At 39.5% G+C, this 26,465-nt stretch overlaps 1 protein-coding gene across 10 annotated transcripts in view; it reads left to right on the top strand.

Moving 5' to 3' along the window:
* The window catches only part of Akap13 (A-kinase anchoring protein 13), a 285,104-nt gene that overhangs the window by 226,622 nt on the left and 32,017 nt on the right, over positions 1–26,465 (top strand). For all 10 annotated transcript variants that reach the window (XM_027408158.2, XM_027408162.2, XM_027408164.2 and 7 more), the window contains 3 exons: positions 6,436–6,610; positions 20,486–20,553; positions 22,876–22,942. In XM_027408158.2, the coding sequence (XP_027263959.1) occupies positions 6,436–6,610; positions 20,486–20,553; positions 22,876–22,942 (310 nt within the window). The remainder of the gene's footprint in view (positions 1–6,435; positions 6,611–20,485; positions 20,554–22,875; positions 22,943–26,465) is intronic.

Below are 26,465 nucleotides of genomic sequence, written 5' to 3'. Positions count from 1 at the left end.
ATAAGCATACAAAGGTATAATCAGTTATGGACCTCTTGAAATGAATCACTGAAACATATCTTTGTACATTGCATGTATAAGTATATGCACATAAGCACACATGTGCACACATATATACTGAACTCAACAGCATTCTGATAAAAATGTACCCTCTTAATAGCAACTACACGCCTCATGCCCAGTAGTAGTTGGCCAACCCAAAATGAACTCAGTGGTATTTTTGTTTAATTTTCTTTGTTTTGGCTTTTTTTGTCTTACTGTTCTTTTGCTTATTTGTTTTGATTTTCATTTTTGTGGTTTTTTGGGATTTCTTGAGGTTTGGGGGTTTTTGGGGTTCGGATTTTTTTTTTTTTAAGAGAGAAAGATAAGAAAACGTAACAGTTGGGGAGGTAGGGAAGTAGAGGTGATCTGGGAAGAATAGGGGAACGAGGGAAAAAGGTGATCAAAATACATTTAATTTTTTTCAATTTAAAAAAATGTGCCCTTTTTTCTCTAAGCCTTCAGGCACTCAGTTATGTGAGCTGATAGAAATACAGCCAATAAATGTTACTGGCTGTGCTAGCTTTCTGTTACTGTAGCAAATTATCTGATAAAATCAACTCTAAGGAGGAAAGGTTTACCTTGATTTCAGAGGTGTCTGCCTGTGTTCACCTAGATAGTGAGTACCCCATGGTCAGAGCATCTGCAGGAGGGCAAGCAAAGAGAGAGTAAGGGGCCATGGCTCCATAATCCCCTTCAAGGGCACACACCTCAGTAAGTTCCTTCTAGTGGGCCCTTTCCTCCTGCGTGTCTCACCATCTGTACACAGTGTTATGTATGGGGAACAAGAACCTTTGAGGTACATTTACTATCCAAGCCATGACACCGGGGTTTGAAAATAATTTTTTTTTCCATGTACAAAGGTTTGGTCTTTACTCTAAGGGATCCCCCACCCCCAATAAAACTCTTATACCAAAATCTGCTTTTTCACCATTTTTCTTACCAAGTGCCAAATGAAGACACAATCTTGTAAATAATTTCTAGCCTAGTTACGAGTTTACATATTGGCTTCATTCTTAGGCTTGTATTAGAACTAAAATATATGGGGTGGGATACATCCCAGTATTCCTCATCCCAGTATTCCACATCCCAGTATTCCACATAATGGCAACAACAGAACCTACATATTTTGTTTATCTTGCTTGCTTGGTCAGTAGTTGCTATGAACAAAAGAAAACTCCTTTGGGAAAACCAGCATAAACTAGCCATATATTTGTGAATGGCCTCTCTGCTTAGTGATCTGTAATAATCAGTCTTAACCTTGAAAATGCTATGGTCTGGTTTGATTGAATTCAAGATATTTCTGGGTTTTTTTGTTTTGTTTTGCTTTTAAAACTGTGGAGTCTTATCCAAACACACACATATAATTATAAGACCAGCAAGTCAGTAGAGATTCTCTTCGATCCACCTCTCCAATGGCATGGCTTTTGAATCCATGTGGTGGGTATGACACTGAGTTTGCTGAGGGGGTAATGCAGACAGCAAAAAGATAGTGTGGGTCCAGATGCAGAAACTGGAACTTGACCTTTAAAACAGAATCTCACCCCAACTTCCGTACTCTTCAGACTTGAATAAAATGTGTCTCAAGTAGTCAGATTAGATAATACCCAGGCAGGGCTGCCTGTGGTCCGGCTCCCCACAAGTGATGCCTGTCATTGTGTGCTTCTCTTCAGCCACATCTATCACTTAAGTAGTTTCTTTTTCCTTTTTCTTGAATATTTTTTAACCTCCAATTACTAGCATTAGGTAAGAGGTAAGGGATGAGATGGGACAGGAAAAAAAAGGCTACCTGTGTTAGAGTCAGTCTGTCATCGCTGTTAAAGAACCAGTTGACCTCTTGCCTCCGCTCCTCTCCTTAGGCAAAATGACCAACACTCTTTTGCAATTGGTGTGGTTCCTCTTTCAGAATTGGCTTCAAGATTTGATCTTTGGGGGCTATACTGTCTCCAGCAATGGAAACTCCAAAAATTGCAAATTCATAGCTCCTCAGAGTGTAGTACTGTCCTTTTACCAGGTGTTTGCAAGTGCCCCCAAAGGCCAGACATGTTAACATGTCATCTTTCCAGTTAGTGCTTGCAGGCTAACTTTTTTTTTTTTTTTTTTTTTTTTTTTTTTTTTTTTTTTTTTTTGAGATAGGGTTTCTCTGTGGTTTTGGAGGCTGTCCTGGAATTAGCTCTTGTAGACCAGGCTGGTCTCGAACTCACAGAGATCCGCCTGCCTCTGCCTCCCGAGTGCTGGGATTAAAGGCGTGCGCCACCACCGCCCTGCTTGCAGGCTAACTTTTAAGTTAAACTGTATGCAAGCTGCTGAAGAACATTGTCACTTTGTCAATATAGGCAGAGGTAATGAGAAAGAAATAACCATATATCCAATCCAATGTACAGATAAATGAGTATCAATGTATTGTTTTTCCTATTGAATGTTTTACATGTTATTTTAAAAAAGAAGTAATACCATATATATTAACACTAATTTTTCTATAAGAATGATGAGCTTTCACTTCTTTTTAACCTGTATAGGGTTAATTGTTTTTTTCTTCTTAGTGCTGGGAATTGAATACAGGGCCTTGCACATCTTAGGTCAGTACTATAACCACTAAAGTGGTTACAAGTGCTGAGATTATTAATTTTTTAATATGTGTTAATGAGAGTATCTAATTTTTCTTGTAAACATACCTCCTTTTAAAGAAAAAAACTTAAGCATTTAATGAATGTTAGATTAAAATAATACATACAAATTGCATGCGAGTATAGTTAGAAAAATTTCTGTGTAAACATTGTGCGTGTATCTGAGAATTCAGTTATAAACTTGGGTTTGTTGTTCCATGAGTTAAGCTGTGACTGCTGACAGTCTTTAGACACTGAGAGTAGCCAGAGTTAGCTATTAGACAGGGAATAGTCCACATTCCTAGATAATGTGTTGCCCAATGTGCCAAATTTTTGTGTATGTAGCCTTTATTGTATAAGGGGTTTAGTTACCAATCCTGCATATGTACCTTTCACAGTCATCAGTAACTTGTAGAAGTTTCAAGATATATATACTGAATGCTTTTTAGAAAACTGGAAGATCTAAACAGGAAGTACAAGAGGAAGATGGGCAGTTTCTCCTTTTTTGTAACTGTTTTCTGCTCAGTAAATTGTGTTTATTATATACATAATGCTTACCTTCATAAAGAGAGTGGTATTTAAGTTACTGATTATCTCTTCCTATCAAGCTCTTATTTTTACAAGAACGACTAGAAGACACTGGAAATATTTTAGACCAATTCCTAGTATGACTCAGATTTTTTTCTGAGTAAAAAGGATTAACTTCCTCCCCAGCTGATACACTGTCTAACTTTATAGTGAGATGTTCAGCCCCAGTCCCTAGTGTCTATGCTTGTGTATGAAAGAACTGTGCCCATCATCCCTTCCAAGATGCCTGATCACATTAGCTTTTCATAGTTGTCCAGAGTACCCTGACTTCTAAAAGGAGCAGTTTAGGAAAATGAAAACTGATTTTCTTTGACAGCACCCTAGTGTTGTTGTGATCAGTCACTTCTATTTTTAAATGTCATTAGATTCTTTTCCCACAGTACAATTAAAGCATGTTGGCAGTGGTTAAATATAGATACATTAAAATTAAGAAAAATAACCAGTCACCCATTTTACCATGGGCGACTTTACTAAAATATTTTCATGTAAAACTTTGCTTTTTTATTAGGAGTTTGCTAGATAAGTGTGGCCTCTTTCCTTGCCAGATTTCCCATACTATAGTGTAAGTGCTGTCCATACATGTATTTGAGAGTTACTTCATTTTTATTTCACTTCCTGTGTTCTTTAGAGTGGGGTAGTTAGCTTTACCGGCAGCATTCAAATAGTTAAGACTGTCTCAAGGAAGCAAGCAGTCTCAACCCTCCCCTTGAGGGCTTTCTCAACCAGTTTCTGGCTTCCTCTTATGGTTTTGCTAATGGCAGCTCTGAGCTACTGAGAGGTCTGCCGTGCTGGCCATGAGTGCCTCCTTCTGTGAAAGATCATTTCCTGGCATGGAGGTCAAATCATGTCGGTAAAATGGGGTCGGCTTCCCGAAGTTCCTCTCATAACAGTGCGATTCACAGGACAAAAACATGGGCAGGTAAGAGCCCGACAACTCTTCAAAGCACTGGATTAGAACAACAGGAGGCTGCAGTGCAGTTTGTTGTTTTGTTTTTGTCCTTGGAGGAACTAGTCTGGATTACTGTAAAGGGTGAGAAAATGGATTATTCAGATCTGAAGAACATTACAATTCTTTAGACAGTAATGCAGCTGCCATAGAGAGTTGTGTTGTTTGACATTTTCCTTTAAGCCATTGGATCATGTTTTAACCTTCAGGCGAGGGGGGGGGGAGTCAGATGGTTTTAAAGTTAACAATTTATGCATAGAGAAATCTGCAGCAAAAAATTAAAAGGGATTATTTGGATATGCTCAAGGTTTGGTAATTCGAGTTCTACACACTTTAGCAGTTACTAATTTTTGTTCAGATGAGTTTCCTGTTTTGTAAAGTGGTTTTCCCCCCATCCTTTCTGTTGTTTATAGGTTTAAGATGCTGCAGTTTGGCGTTTGGGGTTTTGCTATATGTATTCTGTTAAAGGGAGAATTTTGCATGAATCATAGATTTTACAAATAACCCATTTTATCCATTGGGTAGGTTTTGAACTTAGAGAAAATTAGAAGATTTAAATCCTGTTTGGTGCTGATCATTGCTTTGTGACCCTTTGCAACTCAGGGAGCCTCAGCAACCCTTTTCAGTAAGTGTGGTCAGTGAGAACTGAGCACTTGTCATCCGGAACTGCACCAGGTCCAGTTTAACACTTGTGGCTCTGTGTTTGAACTGTAATTCATTACCCTGTCCCAAGAAAGTTAACTATTCATCGTTTTAAGTGTCATTCATTATCTTCTCTTGTAAAATGGGAAGCATGATACCAATCTGCCAAAGCAATCTACTTAGATAATCCCTACAAGTGGCATTGCCACTAGTGGTCAGCATGGTCACTCACTTTGAGAAACTCACTTCTCGGGTATTTTGTTTGTTTGGTTGGTTTTTAGATTGTAGTCATAGTATAAAAGAGTAGGTAAAGCTCACCTCTGTGGACTGGAGGTCTTCGTGGTCTAGTTGTAAAGGAATTGATATATTAATCTTGTTAGTGAACTGAGCAGCTAATGTAGTGGCTAGGCCTGTAGTAAACATGTGGTGAATGTCAGTTTCCTATTCCCTCTTACAGAGCTGAGAGGCAACCGTAACAAAACCTTGCAGTGGAAATCAAAGACAGGTCTCAGGAAGCCTTGTTCTTCCAACCAGAGACAAGGCCTGCTTTTCCTGTCTCACTGGGCTTTGGGGCAAGCAGCTGAGCCTTGGGAATTCACTGTCCCAGGTCACCAGACTTTTGAGAGGAAATGAGTGCTGTAGTGATCAGCTTGAGGAGACAAAGGTGGTGGTTGGGAAAGGCTATTGACAACGCTTCTTCTCGTCTTTTCTGTACCTCGTATTTCCCCTGCACCAGTGTCTTTACTGCTGCTCCTGAGTTATTGTCTCCTCCTACCTAAAGTCAGAATGTCCTTTCCTTCACTACAAAAGATTGCACTTTTGTGTTGTTAGAGTAATAAGCTGATGATACTCATTTTCAGTGAGGTGTGAAAAATTACCATAATGCATTAAATATTATACTTAGTATAGCTAGGCCTTAACAAAAACAAAACTATAAAGTGGGTACCTATCTCATTTTGCAAATAAAAAGCCTGGGGCTCAGAGAAATAATTTGCCCACAGTCCCACCATTAGTAGAACTTAGAACTGACTTCATGCTTAACCCCTGTGCAGTTTTTAGCACTCTGTCACCACTGAACACTGAACCAAAATTAATATCTGGTAACCTACTGAGTTCTAAAAATATATGTAAAATATATGTGTAGGATTATTTAATAGTTCTGATTAGAGTAGGGAAGAAAATGTCATGGAGACCCATCATTCAGGGACATACAAGTGCTTGTAAAATGGAGAGAGGAACCTAACAGAACTTTTTAGACTTTGTGACATTGTTTTTCTCCCTCAGACTGAACCCAGAATTGCCACCATCCACCCTTCTGCTCCCTTTCTAAACTGTTCTAAATTCAGTGCTTCCTATGTGGACTGTGCCATACCTTACTGCTGCAGGCTCTGCCCCATGTCTATTAGTGTAAACAGCCCCTGATGACTCAGAACCCCTAAGTCTTTCTGATGGGAGCTTGCATGATTGAAAATTAATAAAATGTTGCCCAGAGCATTGTTCCTCATTTCTGTCCACAATAGATACCATCCCCTGTTGACCACATGCCATCAGTGTGTTCAGGTAAGGGGAAGGTCTTCCAGTGCTCAGTTAACTGTTGATTCTTTTCTTTGGCAGGAAAAGGAAAGGGAGAAAGATAAAATTAAGGAGAAAGAGAAAGAATCTAAAGAGAAGGAGAAAGATAAGAAGAATCTTAATGGGCACGCTTTCAGTCCCATTCCTGTTGTGGGTCCCATCAGCTGCAGCCAGTGCATGAAGCCTTTCACCAACAAAGATGCCTACACTTGTGCAAGTAAGAGACATGCTTCTTTCTTTCAGCAGATGAGGCTCTCTTGCTTCAAGAAAGCTAGTTTGTTTCTAGTTTCCTGTGCATCCCACCTGTGATCTGTTCCTCATTAATGTGGAGAAGTAACTCTATGTGTTCTTTTAATTTTAATTATGTAACTTACAATTTGTATTTTTTTTCAGATATCTCTAATATCAGATTCTCTGCTTAAAAACCACCACCTATCACCAGAAACCTGGCAAATCAAAGTAGTGCATAACCTCGAACCTTAAAGCTTCCCCAGATCCTTTGTCAGATCATATACAGTTATTTTTATATTCTGCCCCCCACACCCAGAGAGAGAGAGAGAGAGAGAGAGAGAGAGAGAGAGATACATGCATGCATATGCAGTTTAAAGATTCAAACTCAGGACCTGATATAGGAAAGCAGTCTACTCCCGAGCTTACCCCCACCCCAGCCTTTGTGTACTTGTTTTTAAATCTGGTCCTTTGGAACATGATCCAGCCATCTGCCATCATTAAATCATGATGGCTACCAGAGGAGAGTGTCTGCATGTGCACGTATGCCCATGTTTCTGTTTTTGATCTGCTGAAAGACAAGTCTATTAACTGAGCATGGCTCTGCTTTTGATAAGACATTCTCAGCAAGAGACAGTTGCCTTTCTCTGTACAGGACTTAGATAACAAGTGTCTGTGTCACATCCACTGCATTCTACAGTTGCAACACAAAGGCAGCCATAGATAAATCAACAAGAATGGCTTTATTCCAGTAAAATTTCATTTACAGACACTGACATTTAAATTTTTGCATGCCGTGTCATTTTCATCTTTTCAATTCTTTTTCAACCATCTAAATTATAAAAGCCATGCATAGCTCATGAACTCTGCAAAATCAAGCAACAGGCCAGATCTGGCACACATAATGTAATTTGCAAATCTGCTCTACAGCGGTATTTCTCAAAAATTGTGTTAGGGCACATGTAGAAAGTAATTGTATTTGTAAAGAATGTCAAGGTATAAAACCAGGAAGCTGCTTTGTTCAGAGGTGAGCCAGCCAGGAATCAGCCACCACAGGTCTAGCACAGCTAGGAGGCTGTGGTGCTTTGTCTCATGTTAGCCCTGCACCACATGCAGACCAGACAGTGCTAACTCATACTCTAAGCAGCCAGTCTCACACCTGATAGGATGACCTCCTGTTCTCAGTCATTTATTGTGCATTCCAAGTAATCTGTTACTAAAAATAGTTAGTTTACTGGAATTGGAAGTGCTAAAAGTTTATACGGGCAGATTCAAAGTTCTGTAATAATTTTGGCTGTCTTACTTTCTTTAATTAAAAAAGGGGGGAGGGTGAAGGTACAGCTAGCAAAGACCCTGGAACCTGTCTTACCTGTGACACAGCCATTATGACTTTCATAAATAAATTTTAAAAGGCTTGGTCACATACATTCTTATAAATTTAATGTGAAAGATATGCTATATCCCCTAAAGTAATCTACAGCCCTGTTTATTTTACTCATTAAAGGGAAAAGCACTTACCTAAATCAGTATGCATTCCTTTAGGCAGAGATCACACACATTATCACTGTCCCCCATGTCTGACTTAGCAGAAAATTGAGAACTGCATCACATAGTACTAAGCTTCAGGTAAACTTTATGAAGCAAGAGACTCTATCCAGTGTGTTCAGTATCCCCACAGTGCTTTCCTTTTGGAGCCCAGGGTCTAATAAGTACTCTTTGCCTTGGTGTCAAATGTCAGCACTTTTGGTTTTTGTCTACTGGAAACAGTCCTCTTCTCAGTGCTGCAGTTAATTTAGTTTCCTACAACAGAAGTCAATAAGCACCTTTAAAAAAAAAAAGTTATCTATTTTAAAACATTTTTTAACACATTAACCTGGGGCATTTAATCTTAAAACTATACTTAACAAAGAGTACATTATAAGGATCAAAGTCGAAGGTTTGTCGTTTTGCTTTCTGGTTAACTATTAGTATGATTGGTATTGTCCTTGATCAACAGCTTCTCAAAAGAATTTGTGTATCTGTCTCTTTCATTTTATTTAACATAAAAGCAGGTATCCTCACAGTGTGAAGGCGAGCAGATAAAGAGCAATATTGGTGGTTCGTTTCTTGGGTGGGAAACACCTCTCCTCCCTCAATTCCTATGTATCTATGTAAAGTGAAGCTGCCTAGAATAAGTACCAGTAAGGTACTAGTGTACCAATCTATATATTGACTCTCTTTCTCATTGTAAGAGCTTGTATTAGTTACTTTTCTTGTGACAGAATACCTGACTGAAGCATCATAAAAAGAGTATTTAGTTTGGCTGTGGTTTCAGTCCATTGTGTAGGGAAAGCATGACAAAGTTGGTGGTAACAGAAGTCTGTGGAGGCGGTTTCTCGGTCTTGGTAGATCAGGAAGCAGAGGCAGAATAATTTCAAGACCTTCCCTAGCGACCTGTATCCACCAACTATGCCACCTAGACACCATGTCCCAACGATTCTGTAAGCTCCTAAAACAATGCAACCAGGTAAAGACCAAGTGCCCAAAACATATTGGGAGGGGGGATTCGCATTCAAATGAAAGCTGCAGTGGCTGGGAGTGTAGTTCACTAGAGCACTTGCCTTGTATGGATAACCTGAGTTCATTCCCCATCACTAGGAGAAAAACAGAGCCGTAAAAATTTACTTTTGTGTTTTAAGTATTATTTTGCATATTTCCTCCTCTTCCTCATGAAAGTGCTTTTATTTATTTGGGAGTCACTAATATCAGAAAAATGTTTAAAGCTACCGTTCTTTGAAAAGTTCATACAGTCTATCTTGAACATGTTCACACATTCCCAACTCCTCCCATAATCGTCTATTCATTCCTTCCCACCAGACTAAGTTTTTCTCCCTGCCCCAGTCTAGTCCAATTTGTGTTGCCCAGCTAATCTGACATGTGGTCGACATACCAGGGGTCTCATCATTTAAGAAAACTGATTCTCCCTTTTCCAGGAGCTATCACATGCCAATAGCTTCTCAGCTAGTAGTGGAATTTTGTGCCCATCTTGGCCCATCTATGCAGGATTTTGTCTGGCTTGAACTTCACAGCCTTGTGCATATTGTCAGAATCACTATGAGTTTATATGTGCCTCTGCCCTGCTGTATCCACAAAACTCTGTCTCCTTGAAGTTTCCTACCACCTCTGGCTCTTACACTGTCTGCACCTCCTCTTCCAGGAATATCCCTGAGCCTTGTAGAGAGGGGTGTGGTGTGTATGCTCCATTTAGGACTGAGCACTCCACAGTCACTTATTCTCTGCAGTTGAGAGTCTCTGTTTCTTAAGGCCATAATTCTTAGCTGGCAGTATCAAATTGATGTTCAAGGACTTTCATTGGTAAAGCAGACTACTTTTCTACTATAAAATATTAAAATGATGAGAAAACTATGTACATACATGCACTTACATTTTATTAGTCTGAATTTTTTTGTTATTGTGACCAGAAATCAATGACAAACAGCTTAAGGCAGGAAAGATTTATTTTAGTTCATGGTTTAAGTAGTTTCTGTCCATCATGTAGACTGGCATGGTAGAGCAGAACAGGTCACGTGGTGTCTAGGAAGCAAAGAGAATGCCTCTGCTGCCTGGCTTTCTCCTTTTTTTACTTTATCTAGACCCTACTCTGTGATGATAGTGTTATTAGCCACCTTCAAAGTGAATCTTCCCCAGATTCCTTGTGGCTAATCCTCTTTGAAAAAGCCCTCATAGACACACCCAGAGCTCCTAAGTTGATGACATTAACTATCTCTAGCCTTTATCAAACTGATACCCAGATACATCTCCTTAGATCATAATATCCCATCTGTGGTCCCCAAAGGTTCATGGCTGACTTGTATATAATCCATATAGTCTTAACAGCATTATTCAAAAGTGCTAGGTTTCTTCAGAGACTCAAGGCAAACTCTTAGCTATGAGCTCCTATAAAATTAAAAAGGAAATTTAATATTGGCAATAACAGTGACACAGAGTATACATTGCCATTCAAAAAGACAGGTGCAGCAGAATACCATGAAGGCTTGGACTAAACCAAGATCGAAACCCAACATGGCAAATGTTAAATCATATAGCTATATATGTCCAACATCTGGAGGCACATAATGCTATGATGTGAGCCCCAGAGATCTAGAGCAGATTTGCCCTTATGGCATTGATGTTTATAACTCCATTGGTCTTCTCTTTAGCCTGAATGCTGGGGCATTGCAAAATTTCTTCCACTAAAATTGTTAATTCATCACTTTCAAATCCATCCTCCTTAGTCTCAGGGCTTGCTCAAAATACAGACAAGTTCTCGGCCACAGCTTAAAAGGAAAGGCATTAGTCCAGTTTGCAGAGCTGTCCTTACTCCCTTCAGAAACCTCACCAACAGTCTTCCAATCCCCTTTCCTGTCAACATTCTGGCATTGGCACTCACAACAAAATTACTCACTAAATTATGCTAAAGTATCCGGGAACTCTATAGGGCATCTCCAGAACCTTTGAAATCACATATCAATTCTTAAAAGTTTCTTCTATTACTTAGACTTTCCTCTCCTGACAAATACATGAGGAAAACAACTAAAAGGCAGTGATTATTTATTTTGACTGATAGTTTCAGTCCATCTTCTCAGGAAGGGTGTGTCAAAGTAGATCTGGTCATGTCATGGTGCCAGGGAAACAGGAAAACAATGCCTACACTCAGTAGCTTTTTCCCTTTTCATTTGACCTGCATCCCCAGCCTATGCTATGGTACCATTCACATTTATGGGAGGCCTCACCTACTTAGTAATGTGGAAATGCCCTTATAGAGACCATCAGTGTGTCCTTTCTCAGTCAATCAAGTTGACAGTAAAGAGGCAGAGGCAGGCAGATCTCTGAGTTTGTGGCCAGCCTGGTTTACATAGCAAGTCCTAGGATAGCCAGGGTGTAGTGGCATCTAGCCTTGCCAGTGAATTTGTGTTAGTGGCCATACCCCTTTGGGCATGGCATCAGGTACAGACTGACCTGGAAAGAAGGAAACATGAGGCAGGCTCTCTCCCTTTCCCTCTTCTCCCTCTCCCTCTCCCTCCCTTGTCTCGGCAGAGAAAGTCTGTGGTGGTTATTATTATCTGCGTAAGTTGTTCCCCAATAAAACACCCATTTGTCATTTATGTTGGGTCTAGTGAATTTATTATTTCCCTGCCTTCACCAGGGTTACACTGAGAAACCCTGTCTCAAGGAAAAGACAAACATTAAAAAACAGAAAAAGGTACATAGTAAATGCTGGAAAGTGAGACACCCACGTAAGACCAACAGTTTTAAGGTTAAGGGTATAGAAAAATTGCATTCTGTGACTTTCTGAAGCAGCAGCCTTCTCCCTCTCCCCAGGATCCTAATTGTAATCCTGCTATGCTAAGTCTGGGGTCCAGGTTTCTACCATCCTTATATGCTAGAATATGCAAGTTAAGCAGTTCTAGAAGATGTTTTGTGAAACACCATTTAGGAATAGTGAAAAGATAGACTCCCCAGCTGAATCAAAATACAGAACTACTCTGGACCAAACAGCATACTCAGAGAGTACCACAGAGAGGAGGGGTGCATGTCCTGTGAAGTCAAGCAATACAGTTTAACAACAACAAAACAGATGCCACAGATAGAAGTAAACCAGTATGAGGAGTAATTAGCAGATATATAAGCAAGAGAAGAATTACTAACTGGCTAAAATGAGTAACACTGGTAATGGAAAAACAAGATTAAACAACTGATCAGGCATAAAATTTCACTTAAAAGATCATCTTGGTGGAGAATTTTCAGATATTCTGGCATACTTTGTGTCATCGGCATTTTCAGATTAATATTTATTTACAAAAGGAAAAATGTGGCTTCTTCTCTGTATTCTAGGAAATCTTGATGGTTTCCAAAAGTTTTTTTCATATTTAACTCAATGATTATGGGCTCTCATATCTTTAGTGGTGGTGGTACTGGTATTTGGGTACTGGGAATTGAACCTAGAGCCTCATATTTGTTAGGAAAGAACTCTGCCACTGAACTGTATTCCCAGTATTCCTAAAAGTAATGAAAGTGGAGTTTGGTGCTGTGTACCTGTAGTCCCAACACCTGGAGGATTGAGACAGGAGTGCCACAAGTTCTGAGGCCAGCTTGGGCTACATGGAAAGATTTTGTAACAGAAACAAAGCAAGGACTCACCAGATCAAGATACCTGATGACCCCTGAGTTCAATCCTCAGAGACTGTCCTCTGTCCTTCATACACATCCCATAATGTCACAAGATAAATAAATTTAACTGTAATTTTTAAATTTTTAAAAAGAAAACAAGAAACTGGCTTCACAGATGTGAAGACTTGTTGAACCCTAAGACCCCACATAAATTCAGGTGTAGTATTGAGCATCAGTAATCCTAGAGCTTCTATGAAAAATAGGTGGAGACAGGAGAATCCCTAGAAACTTGTGACCTGGGGCAAACAAGAAAGAGACCCTGTCTCAAACTTGGTAGCTCACTCATTTTCTTCCCCCTCCCCGTCCTATCCCCTTCCTCCCTAATTCTCTCTCTCTCTCTCTCTCTCTCTCTCTCTCTCTCCTCTCTCTCTCTCTCTCTCTCTCACACACACACACACACACACACACACACACACACACACACACACACACACACACACACACACATTAACTCAACATTTAGACATTTCCACAGCTATTTTAAATTTATATATGAAGATGGAGGTTTCTGTCCCACCAGGTCCCGCAGCCCTTCAGCCCCAAATAAGCACACAGACATTAATTATTAAATTGTTGGCTGATGGCTAGGGCTTCTTATTGGCTAGCTCTGTCTTAATTATTAACCCATAACTATTAATCTATGTATTTTCACGTGGTCTTTGCTTACTGGAGAATGCCCAAACCTGTTACTCCTTTGGCAGTTACATGGCATCTCTTGGTGGCCACTCTCTGCCTTTCTCCCCAGCATTCTCCTCTTCTCCTAGCCCACCTATCTTTCTGCCTCTACTAGCCAATAAGAGAAAAATATATACAGAAGGACATCCCCCATAATATATATATTTTAAATGGATTCAAAATTCTGTGACAGAGTTAGTTGTTTGTATTAGAAAGTACATTGTTTAAACTATATGTAAAACATACACACACCATGACCAACCAAACATTTTCTTTCCCCTCTGAGGATTTTATTTTTATTTTATCATTTTCCATATTTAAACATAGATGCTCAGTTGAAGCAAATAGTTCAGGCTAGAGTGGCAGATGCTGGGATAATACGCATTTGGGCTTTCTGGACAGATTCAGTGTCCTTGCCAGCTCCCAACAGTCTTCTTATCGTTGCTTTAAACCTACCCACATCATTGATCCATCTTACATCACAGATAGAACGTCAGAGAAGCTCAAGGATTGTTACCCCAATAAGTATCCAAGGTTCAGAAATATTTTTTCAGTCTACAGTCCTTTCACATCAGAAACATAGGAGTTCAGTGAATTAGCTACAGCTACCACCCTGCTCTAGAAGTAGTGGTGGGAGAGTTTAATCATTTGATGGTAGTAGTAAGGTTTGTGTGTAGCCACATGAAGCTTCCTTCTTTGGGGAAAAGAGCAGGAGGACTAGAGTTTTAAAAGCAACAGAATAGTGTATATTTTCAATCTTTCCAAAAGATTGAAGGTAATTAGCTGGTTCACCTGGCTTCCTGAAGGTAGAGCCTTCAATGCATATTTGTGTGTATGAAGCACCATCTGTTATCTTGGCAGGAAGCAGGAAATATGAGTAATCCAGGAATCTTTTGTCTTTTCCCTTCAACCCCACCCCACTCAAGTTCAGGATCTTCCCAGGATTCTCAGGAAATGTAGCATCTCTGCAGTTAGTCATCTGCCTCCTAGTAAACGACTGTGCTTTTAGAGAAAAAAAAAAAAAAAAAGCAGCTTTTCTTTTTGTTTACTAAAGAACTATTTTGCTGACCACTGAGTGGAGCTTCATATTCTAGACAGTTGTTCTATCAGGCTTTGACTTGTGATTTAGAAGAATCAACTGCAGGACATAATGGAGATGTATTATGATGGTCTGTGATGACTTATTCCCGTCATCTGTCACATTCATGTATCCCAAATACCAGGAGATTGGTAGGATGGACTTTTCAGTGAAGTCAATATCACTGAGACCATGGGATTACAGCCAGACCAATCTGGACCAGTCTGTCAGACTAAGTGAAATCTGGTGCGGAATAACACAGAGGTGTTAATGATCTTAGCCACAAGAAATAGTAAGCAGTAGAGCATCTGTGTGCTCCAGGTAGTCTACTCCTGGGTTTAAGAGAAAAGCCTAGACCTCTGGTCAGGAATATTTCAAAGTAAATGAATTTAGCAGAAACCTTAGGAAGATTTTCTTTTCCTCAGTCCAAACTGTACTCCTGGTTTAGGATTAATGGGGGAAATAAATGCCTTTGCAGTTCATTTTAAAGCATGTAAAACTATCTTTGAATAATAAACTGTTCTTTCTGGCTATCACAAATCATTTATTTTGTGAAAAGCTCAGTGGAGTCCTTCAGAATAAATAATTTGGTATATTCAAAGTTTTGAATCTTGCCACTGGTTTGGTTTTATTTTGTTTCCTTTTAACAGTTGTGAAATGACACTGAGATTATTGTTGATTTGTAGTCTATTGTGTGAGCACCTTATGAGTACTTTTGTGGTTGGTTATTTCTGTTGACTAAAACAGTAAACAACAGACCTACTGGAACCTAAGTAGGAAATGTGAGTTCTCATGGAGGGATGGTTGATTTTTTTTTTTCCCCCTTTGGATTTCCTCAGAAGCAGCAGCTCAGGAACTGGACAGTTTCTGTAATTTAGAATCAGTTTATTGTTTCTGTAAGATAGTAAACAGGAATTGCCTGAAGAAAAGATACTTGTTACTTAGAAGAAAAGGAAAATAAGGAGCTTACACAATAAAGTCCATTCTTGATCAACAAGAACACTTTATTTTGTTTCACTTTTGTTTACCAATGTTCTTATGAAAACTGCTGTTAGGAGCAGTTAGTCAGAATGGCTTAGCTCTTCTCTGTGGCTTTCCTCTAGTTCTGAGCATCAGCACTGTGGTTATTAACACTGGCTACTGAGAACGGCTCACATGTTTTTTGCATCCAAGCACTATCAGTCCAGACCAGACAGCGCCTGAAAGTCCCCAGTGACTTTAAACAAGACGTTGCAGAAAGAGTTCTGGAGCATGTGTTTCTGAGTGGCTGCTTATTCCATGGGCTGGGTTGGGTTTTGTGTGGTTGGTTGGTTTGGCTTTGTTTCTAGTGGTGTTTCTTTCCTTTTTGTTAGAATTAGAGTTTTCCATTTTCCCATAGGAGGAAAATGTTTCTATTTGTTCTTAAAGGCCATGTGTCCTTAAAAAGAATCGATTTTTTTTTTCACATAGCTTTTTGCTACTAGTAGATAGAACAGTGCACCAAAGTACTTGAATATTCCTTTCTTCAAAAGTCTGGCTGCATATGACAGCTGTTCTGCTGGGTTAAAAAAAAAATGCACAGTGTGTAGCATTTCACCAAAGCTCTCTCATAGATGGTTTACCTGAGGGTGGAAAAGCAACAAATAAATGATCACTCCCAGGCATGTAAATTTGCCTCCTTGTAGAGGGAAGGGAGGGGGTGGATAGAGGGGGAGAAGAAGGATGGATGGATTCTGGCTGAGCTGTTGACTTATTTCAAAGAAATGTGATTAAGGGTCAGCTCTAAGCCTATAAACCACTGTACTTTGTTACTTTTTAGTTTTTGAAGAATTTTGAAAAAAATGAAATCATACCACTTACTGTTCTTAGGAAATGTTTTAAATATAAAGAAGGCCAAAGTCCAAATCAGGTTTTTCTTTTTTACGAGCATTTAACAAGTCTATTAAAAAAAAGGATTAATATAGATTTAAGCACAGCCATTGAGAAAAAAGTACTTAGGCAAAGGACAGTCTACAGCCAAGCGTCGGTTCCAGCTTCCCAAGACAGCCCAGATAAAATGTTCCTTGGTCTTCCTAACAAACAACAGAGTATGTTTTGCAGCAGTGTGCTTAAAAAGTCTATTAGACTTGTCTTCAAATCTTGTTTTGGACAATTGTTTTAAAACAGATAATACGGTTTTAAATCCCATGACTTTGGCTGGTATCCCTGGGACTAGCAGTTTCTAAGTCACTCACACCCAGCAGTAAAACCATCCTATGGGTTGAGTCCAGGGCCACTTGGTGTCAAGTTTAGTGTTTTTCAAGTAGGTACTTGAGTGTGGTAAACAGGCAGCCATGTGAACTGTTCATCACTGAGGCTTGTGACTATAATACTGGGCAGAGTAAAAATTCAGCTAGGTTGTGGGGTTCAGAGACAGTCAACTGAAGCACTATTTCTGTGAAAAGTTCTACTGGAAGCACATTCAAGATGCTATTTCTACTTCCATGACTCACGAAGTGGAATTGAGTGGCCTAGGAGCATGAGAACTGCTGAAGTCTGTTCAAAAGTTACAGTGCCCCCCCCAACCCCGGTAAAAACTGCACTGCTTAGTCCTTTGAGGGGTGTTGAGAGTAGGAGGAAAGGAGCAGGAGGTCCCAGCTTAGAAAGTGACTTCTGTCTGGACTCTCTCAGTTTGTTCTCAAACAAACTTATCACCTCTTATATTTCTTGTCGATGTCCCAGATATTACAGAGTTAAGAGTAAAACAAGAGAAAAGATGCCTGTTATAAGTGTGATGTTGAAACTAATGTTTCAGTGTAATATATCATAAATGTGGTAAATTACTATTTTTAAAGAATAAGGGAATCAAAGGACCGTTTGAGGGTGATAAAGTATGATGCACTGATGTTTTTAATTTAAAGGCTGTTAATACAGATATTATACATGGACAGCATAATAACCTGTTGAACCCCAACTCAAAATAGAAAAACATAGCTCAGTGGTTGCGTGCTTGCCTAGACTATAGGAGGCCCTAGGTTTGACCCGTCTCACCACAGATGAGGAAGAAAGGAGGATGGGCAGTATATTGACACAATCCTTCATCCTTCATTTTCTAAGAAGTAAACCTCCACAGTCAAAATTGAATTGTTTCCCTGTGCCAGTCTTCATTTTTTACTCCAAGTAAGCACTTACATAAGAGCCAGTGGTTTATAATTCCATCTCATACGAACAAAATTGAATTTTAACAGTTGGTTTACTGTTGCTATGCATCTCATTTTGCAATTTTCATTATTCTCCCCAATGTTCTATTTTAGAGAATTGAAATACTGGCTACATAAATGTAGATACTGGCACTTAGCTTATCTATGGACTCTCTTACACACTTAAAGCTGTTCTGCTGCATAGGATGCATGGGGTCACTTTCACTTTGTCTCTGTGACAAACAGTGCCTGAGGGCATCCTTGTGCTGGTCACTCGACTCGGTGCCAATTCATAAAGTTGGCAATCACTGAACTTTATTAGATGTTGGAAAATGACTCTCCAAAGTCAATGTATTGGTTCTAGATGATGAGTTTCCCTTACCGTATCTTCACAGTACTTAAAGTGGGGACTGTGGTTCTTTTTGTTTTGTAAACCAAAGCTTATGGAGAAGGAACTCATTTGAGGTACATAGAAGTAATCAAAATCAGGACCTGAATTAAATGTAGTTTGCCTGCTATGTGTCCTGTTTTCTTTTACATGATATTGAGTGGACACAGTAAGTTTCAAATATAGTAATGAAGGTTGTTTAAAGGCACTTGGTTTACACAAAATGGCCTGTGGGTTTACACATAGACATTCATATATCATGATCCAGATATTGCACTAGAGCTAAAGATCCTCAGTGCAGAAGAATAGCCTGACCAAGTCCCAGCACAGTGTGACTGGTAGTGTTCATGAAGGACCCAATAAACCAAGCAGGCATTGTATGAGCAACTACTTAGAAGGAATGGGGAAGGCCTTTGGGATCTGGATTTCTGGCAGTCTCCTTCATAGCAGCAAGTTCCTCTTACCCTGCCATCCATACATAAGTCCAAGCTTCCAAGTCTAAGAGCATCTTGACTTTGTTGGCTTTAGGACAAGGCCTGGCTATGGTACTCCCCGAAGCAGCCACACCTAGTGAAATGCTGTCTGTCGATGATTTCCTGAGTGAGCCTTTCCCAAGAGACAGCCTCTTTAGCTGTCCCCAAAGACAAGTCTTTTGCTTGTTTGTGCTTTGCCTCTGGCCTCTTGGCACAGTCTGTTTTTATGACTTCATCACAGCAGGAAGAGTCGATGACCTTTTTAAGGCACAGAGTGTGGTTTTTACATCAGTGGCCCTTGTAGGCCACGGGAATGGAAAATAAAAAATACTTTAAGATAAAATGTGTCATTGGTAAATTTGAAACTGTTTTGTCTCAGGAAATCTCCCACATTCTCTTGAGTCAGGGTTCCCAGGGGTACTTTGGGAGAGCTGTAGTTACCTCTTACATGGCTTCTGACTTGGAAAATGGGGTACAAAAGGCTTGGGGTATTTGAGATCTCAAGAAGGTTAGATCTTCAGGTCCTTGTCCTGAAATTTTCACAGCTCCTTTTAGCAGTTTTATATATTTTCTTATAATTTAGGCATAACATCTTTTCATTATGTCTTTTATTTTTGAGATTATAATTATGTCATTTCTTCCTTCCCTTTCCAACTTCCTATTTCATTTTCAAATTCATGGCCTCTTTTTGCAGTAATTGTTCGCAAATATGTGTGTATTTCTCTGTGTGTATGTGTGTGTTCCTAAATATATAAATACAGCCTACATGTCTGTGTAACGTTACTTTTATGTATGTTTTCATGGTTGACCATTTGGTATTTGATAGCCAATCAGTCTGCTCTTCCCTGGGGCAGACTACCCAATCTTAGCACTCATTATTTGCCTGTAGTTCTTTGTGTAGGGTTGAATCCCCTCCATGGTCTTTCCCTGTCCACATTAGCTTGTCAGTTAGTATTGTCCTTGTTCAACTCATGTCCAGACAGTCATGTTGGTGAGGCTTTATAAAAGTGTGTATCTTCTGAAACCCTAGGAGATTTAATCTCACAGCAAATTCCCTGATCTTCTGTCTCTTAGAGTCTTTCCACCCCATCTTTGGCAATGTTCCTGAGCCTTAGATATGGGGGTTGCTCTGTAGATTTGTAGTTGTTTTGTAGGACTAGACTCCACAACTCTGAATTTTAGTTGGTTATACTTTTCTATAATAGCCTTTGTCTCTTGCAAGGAAGAGTTTCATTGATGAGGGGTGGGTACCACACTTATCTATGGGTGTAAGGACAAATATTTAGAACATAGAATTATGCTGGTTTTAGTAAAGTGATTCTCCCCCCAAGATCCATGATTTCAGTAGCTATGTTTAGCTGGCTAGGTTTCCCTCTTGTTGAGTGGTTAAGTCCATTTAGTGAACTTTCGGTTACTGCCACTAGTGTATGTGTGGCACTGTTGCACCCTTGAGGTTATCATACTCTGCTGGCTGTTATGGTTCATAGGTGTCATAGCTTGGTAGGACTGTTGGATGCTTTGCTCCTTTGAATGTTTGCATGGTCCCTTCTAGTACCTCCTCCTTAGAGAGGAGACTTGTAGGTCAGTTCCAGCTCGGGGTTCTCTGGGCCCTATAGACATAACAGCTTGATGGCAGACATTTAAACTCTTAGTTTTGATAGCCTCCCTGGCTTCCTTCCTGAGACATTCCTGACTTCTTTTGGTTAATCAGGCATACACCTGCTTCTAGTAATACCTGTAAAATGTACTGTCTGTTAATAACTTTGTGTGTTTGTGTGTGTGTGAGTAGAAGTCTGTCAGCTCCATGTGGCAGTGGTGGAGTGTCAGAGTCCAGGGCCTTCTGGCTTTCTTGTTGTGACCTTGCCTTATGCTTCTTTTCCAGGTTGTAATGCTTTTGTCCACAAAGGCTGCAGAGAAAATCTAGCCTCCTGTGCAAAGGTCAAAATGAAGGTAAGATATCTGTAGCTATTAGCATGCTTGAAATCCAGTGGTTTAAAATAGTAAAATACCAGGCTAAAGAGCTGGCTCAGAGGTTAAGAGCACTGACTGCTCTTCCAGAGATTCTGAGTTCAATTTCCCAGCAACCACATGGTGTCTCACAACCATCTGTAATGAGATCTGGTGCCCTCTTCTGGCATGCAAGGCACATGCAGACATCAGACTGTATACTTAATAAATAAAATCTTTAAAAATTAAAAAAAAAATAGTAAAATACCCACGTGTTAGAATTTAGATTGTGGTATATTTGTTTGCTTGCTTGCTTGCTTTAATCATTTGGTGCCAATTTTGAGACCAGCTTAATCTAAAGGTAATTGTTCTTTAAAATGATTAGCCCCCTTCCTGTCTAGCACATTCAAGAATTTTGAGACTTTGAATAAAAGAAGTATTGAGCTAGAGGCTCACACTTGTAATCTCAGCACTTGGGTGGCTGAGAGGCAGGATGGTTTCCCTGGTTTGATATTAGCCATTGTACCAGAGTGAAAACCTGTGTCAAAAATATTTTTAAAGAAAATGAAATTTTTTTTTAGAACTTTCATCTATTAAACATTTCTCTGTGTTTCTGTTTAAACGATTGTCTTAACTAGTTCTGCAAACACACTCTGTAGTTGAAATGTCTGGCTTGGCCATCTAGGAGCATAAGGGCAACAGGTGGAAATCAGAGGCCTTTGATACGTGATAGTCAGGGGTCTACTACATTCAGGACCAACATACCTGATCTTTTCTCCAAAAGTACATGTGGATAGCAGAGATGACATAATACAAGAACAGGAAGTACCAATACTTGTGCCACACAAACTTGGAAGTATATTTTTAGGTAGCCTGTGTGACTGACAGTATTGTATTAGAGTCAACTGTACATAGAATGTTTTTCTTTAGAGAATTTCTAGATGTGTCTACACAGATGTTCATTATTAACCACATTACCTAGTGCAGTGGCCTCAATCTTGTGTGTATATCAAAATCATCGCAAGATCTTACTCAAAGAAATTTGCTACTGTAACCCCTCCCCCAAAAGGATATCCAGTTCTGGAGTGTACTGAAGAGTTTGGTTTTCTGAGGAGTTCCCAAATGGCACTCAGATCTCACTCTGGGCCATGCTGGACTAATGAAGATAACTGACTTCTGTGTCTTGAGTTTTCTGAGCTCAGTGATGTAGATTTTGAGTCATGCCCCACTTTAAATTTTTAGTTTGTGCAAAGACTTAGAAATTATATTTTATACCAATTTTGATTTCTATTTTCTCTCCCAAAATTGGAAGCTCCTACAACCCTCAGCTCACTGGTTCTACCTGTTACCCAGCAGTCCCAGTTCCCCTCATCGTACTCTTTTTCTATTTTTTCATAGTGTTATGTTTTGGGACCATATTTTTTGTCATCTTTTTTTTCCTTCATCTGTACCTTACTCCCACTAGAACGTAAGCAGGAAGGCAGGAATCTTTGATTGATTAATATAATACACTGAGTATCTAGGATAGGGTCAAGTATATGATAGAGTCTTAAAATATGAAAGATTGTATATCAGAGAACAATCAGTGGGGGCTTACTGGATACTGGTGGAAGGGAAAAGCATCCCAGATACTCACTTGTACTTTCATCTCCTCTCCTGCTTCTGCCATTTGCCATATGTCTCACCACTCGGTCGTGTAAGTTCATGGTCTTTGATAAGACTATTACTGTGAATGCATTGGGTTCTGTAAAACAATGATGATACAGAGAATAGCATCTCTCTTGTATATGGTTGTAATATCTGTGAAAGTATTCATTTTTAAATTGGAAGTACTCTATTTCCTGCTAGTGATTTGTTTCAGAGTAAATGTTTCAATTTGTGATCTCTCAAACTATTTTTTTGTGTATGCCTCGAAAAACTTAATGAAAATTAGCATTCTGTCTAAGAATGTAACATTTCACAAATGCTTATCACCAAAGAAACAGAATAAACAAGGCACAGATGATTCTTTTGTGGATATGGACAGCCAATTTCTTCAGGTCAAGAAAGGAATTGGTGGCTAGAGCAAAGAGAGAGTACTTGGGTCATCTGGAAATTGAAGAATGCCATGCCTACATAGATGACAAAAAACATTCCTGGGATGGGGGCGGGAACATACCCAGGCATCTGCAGTGCTTGGTGAGCCCAAAGGATGGCAAAGGGGGATTGGGTGGGCATGGCCACAGCTCAGCAACAATGTTCTCTTTTTACTCCAAGCTGCTGGAGACTAGATAGAGGATGGGTTGTCAGTATAGTCTTCATGCATGTACCTTCTTTTCTCTTTAGCAGCCAAAAGGGAGCCTCCAGGCACATGATACATCATCGCTGCCCACAGTCATCATGAGAAACAAGTGTAAGTAGCCCAGCACACCTCTCAAAAGTGCACTCAGACTTTTTGTTCCAGACTTGATGTTTTGTGAAACTTGCTTGTTGAGTCTAGCCTAGCTACCTGGAAAGATCCTGTACCTGTTTTGTAGTATATTAGGTCACTACTTTGTTCTGCCACATTCATTGACCAGCAACTTAGCATTACACAGTCAAACCCTTTTTGAAGGTGTCTGTCTTAGTGTGTACATTGGTGGAAATGGAGACTAGAGCCCATGTGTGTAAGCAAGTTACTCCCATGCAGCCCAGTCTCCTCTTCAGCACCAGAGAAAATGGTTGATTTTAGTGCCTCACATCAGTGTGACACAAATGAGATATTATTGGTTAAGTTTATAATAGCATGTGAAATTATATGAGTGATTCTTTTTTTGTTTTTCCCAAGGTTCTCGAATGTTATACAAAACTGAGTAAAACATACTCACTTAAAAAGCAAAAACAAACAAACAAACAAAAAAAAACATCTTGGGGGCAGGCAGGGTGACTCAGGCAGGTGAAAGTGTCTGGTGCCAAGTCTGACTACCTGAGTTCAATCCCAAGGACCCACAATTCAGGAGAGAACCAACTCCCACAAGTTGTCTTCTGACCTCCTCTACATGCGTGTGCGTGCATGCGCGTGCACACACACACACCTAATAATAATATAAAACGTTTTGTTTTTTTATTTAAAACACTACTTTGGGTTGAATAAGAGAGATCTGAGACAGTAAAAGGGTTTGCCACACATGGCACAGAATAAATTTTAAAATCTACTAACCAAAACTAATCTTTACGGTCTTGTGCAAGATTTCACTTCAGATTGCAGTATTTTCACTCCCCGTCCTCTTTCATTTCCGTGTAATATATTTAATGCATATCCTTCAGATCTGCTGTCTCTTTAGTCATATGTATCTTTGAAAAGATCTGTTTTGTACATTAGTTCACTCGGTGTCATTTTCAGTTACTCTAGCTATAGTTTCAGACTGCTGCATGATATATTTCTTGAATATACATCATGTTTTAATGACTTCCAACTGCTACTATAAATAATGTAGTGTAATTATCCTCTGAGTTGGCTCCATGATGTTACCAGCACGGTGCTTTCAGCATGTAGTTGAATCAAAACATGTGCAGATTCTGAGACCCCCACCTAGACCTGAGAGACTGTGGTAGAGCCCTGTGGTCTAGGTTTCAATAGGTACTGAGTGATTTTGATGCCCACTCAAGCATGGAAGAACTACTTGTGCCTTATTTCTCTTATGTAGTTCCTAAGCACTTGAAAATGCTGTACCAATCTGTATACCACAGAGAATGTGTTCCCTTTAGACATGCTAGACCCCCATAATATTACACACAGAGACTTATATTAGGTTCAAATGCTGCTGGACAATTGACTAGGATTTCTTATATGCTAGCTCAGTCTTAATTATCATAAATCTATGTATTTTATAAGACTTTTCTTATTGAGGACACCTTCCGCTGGTATCCTCTTCCCAGGATCACATGGCGGCTCTGTAGAGAAGAGAGCTGAAAGGAAGAGGAAGAGCAAGAGAGTGATTTCCTGATTATATTCTGAGTCTGTCTTCTATGTCACTTCCTGCCTGGACCAAAAGACTTATCTTTACTATATTTCCCAGAATCCTCCTTGACTCCTAGTCCCAACTATCTTGCTTTCCTATTGGCCTATAAATAACAGTACTTTATTTATCAACCAATAAGACAAACATATACACAGAAGGACTTTCCCATCAGGCCCCCATTAGCTTTTCTTATCTACAACCTCCTTGGTTTCCTTTTACCCATCTATAGTAGTATCCCATTTTGCCTTCAAGTCCCCACTCCTTTTTAATTTCATATGTGAAAACATATAAGCCTGATTTTGTAGAATTGTCTTACTAAACATTTTTCCTTCAAATAATATAATTTCATTTTTGGTTTCAGCTGCATAAAACTCCATTATATCGTATTTTCTTTTTTTCATTTATCCACAGATAGTCATTTTTGGCTGATTCCATAACTTCACTATTGTGACTAGCACAACAGTAAACAGTGATGTGTAGGCATCCCTGTAGTAGCCTTACCCTGATTCTTTTGGGTATATATCCATAAATGGCAATTCTATTTTTAATGTGTTGAGACTTCATACTGATTTCCACAATGGCTGGCCTAAGTTATGCCTACCAGCAATATCATTTGCTTCCTCACCATCATTTGTTGATTTTATTCTCTTGAGAGTAGCAATTCTAACTAGGATAAGATGAAATGTCAGTGTTATAGTGATTAAGAGTACAAATTCTGGATCTGGGAAGATGGCTTAATGTGTGAAATGCTTGTTAGACAAGCATGAGGACCCAAGTTTGGGTTTGCATATGGTGGCATATATATGTAACAGTAGGTCTGGAGAACGGAGATGGGCAGATACCTGGAGCTTCTGGCCATTCGGTCTAGCCAAAACACTGAGGTAAAGGTTCAATAACAGACCCTCTTTCACAAAAAAAAAAAAAAAAAAAAAATAGGTTTTAGAAGCTTTTGAGGAAAACATCCCATCCCAACATGAACTGTCATGGGCAAGCACACTTACATACACAAGAGTATAGTTGTGGATTGAAGTCTTGTGGTGTTTGTGTCTTCTGCAGTCTTTTAGGTACAAGTTGTTCTTTAGGAAATTTAGGGCTCTGCATAACATTCTGGTTCTCCTCCATGATGCTCCCCCTTACCCCGTGAGTGTGTCCCCTCCCTTTACTTGCTTCTTTCTCTTTCTCCTTTTTGCACTAATTCTACAGGATTATTTTGCCCTTCACTCATATGGTTCTTCCCATCAGAATATTGTCTTCCTTCTAACCTGTCTGCGTCCTCACTGTAGTCTAAGAACCACTGTTTCTTCCTCTCTAACATTTTATTTGCTCACTGATCACCCTTCTAAAACACTCAGGATATGCTGTGCACTGGTAACCTTTAAGCATATTTTCCAAGAGGTCCACATCTTATACTCCCTTTGTGCTCCCTACAGCAAGGACCTGGTCTATTGTAACACCTGTTTCTGGTGTTCTGTTGTCTAAATAGAATTTGAATTAGATATCAATTATTGTGTTATTATTTACTAAAAGTAATATAATATTGTAAAATTATACCAGCCCCATATCTTATTTCTCTTAGCTCTTAACCTTCTTGGGGATAGACAGAAAAATTTACATCTGTGGCAGGACCTCACTTAGGAAAAATAATTTAGTATTCACGTGCCAGTGTGATCACTTAGAGCTCCAGTTTCCTCTTTGATCATGTTAAGGAGAAATACTCCATAATAACAAGGTAGTAAACAATTATTAGTTTTTCTCCATCCATAAATTCAAGAAATTGATCCAAATACATGCATTCAAATAATGGGAAGGGGCTGGAGAGTTGACTCCCTGGCTAGAAGCACTTGTTGTTCTTCCAAAGAACATGATTTGCATTTCCAGAGCTTCAACTGCTGTGGTGACACATGCCTTTAGTCCTGGCATTTGGGTGGATCTCTG

The sequence above is a fragment of the Cricetulus griseus genome, chromosome 3, assembly GCF_003668045.3.
Source record: "Cricetulus griseus strain 17A/GY chromosome 3, alternate assembly CriGri-PICRH-1.0, whole genome shotgun sequence".
NCBI classification, from domain to species: Eukaryota; Metazoa; Chordata; class Mammalia; order Rodentia; family Cricetidae; genus Cricetulus; species Cricetulus griseus.
This window is presented reverse-complemented; position numbering and strand designations above follow the sequence as displayed.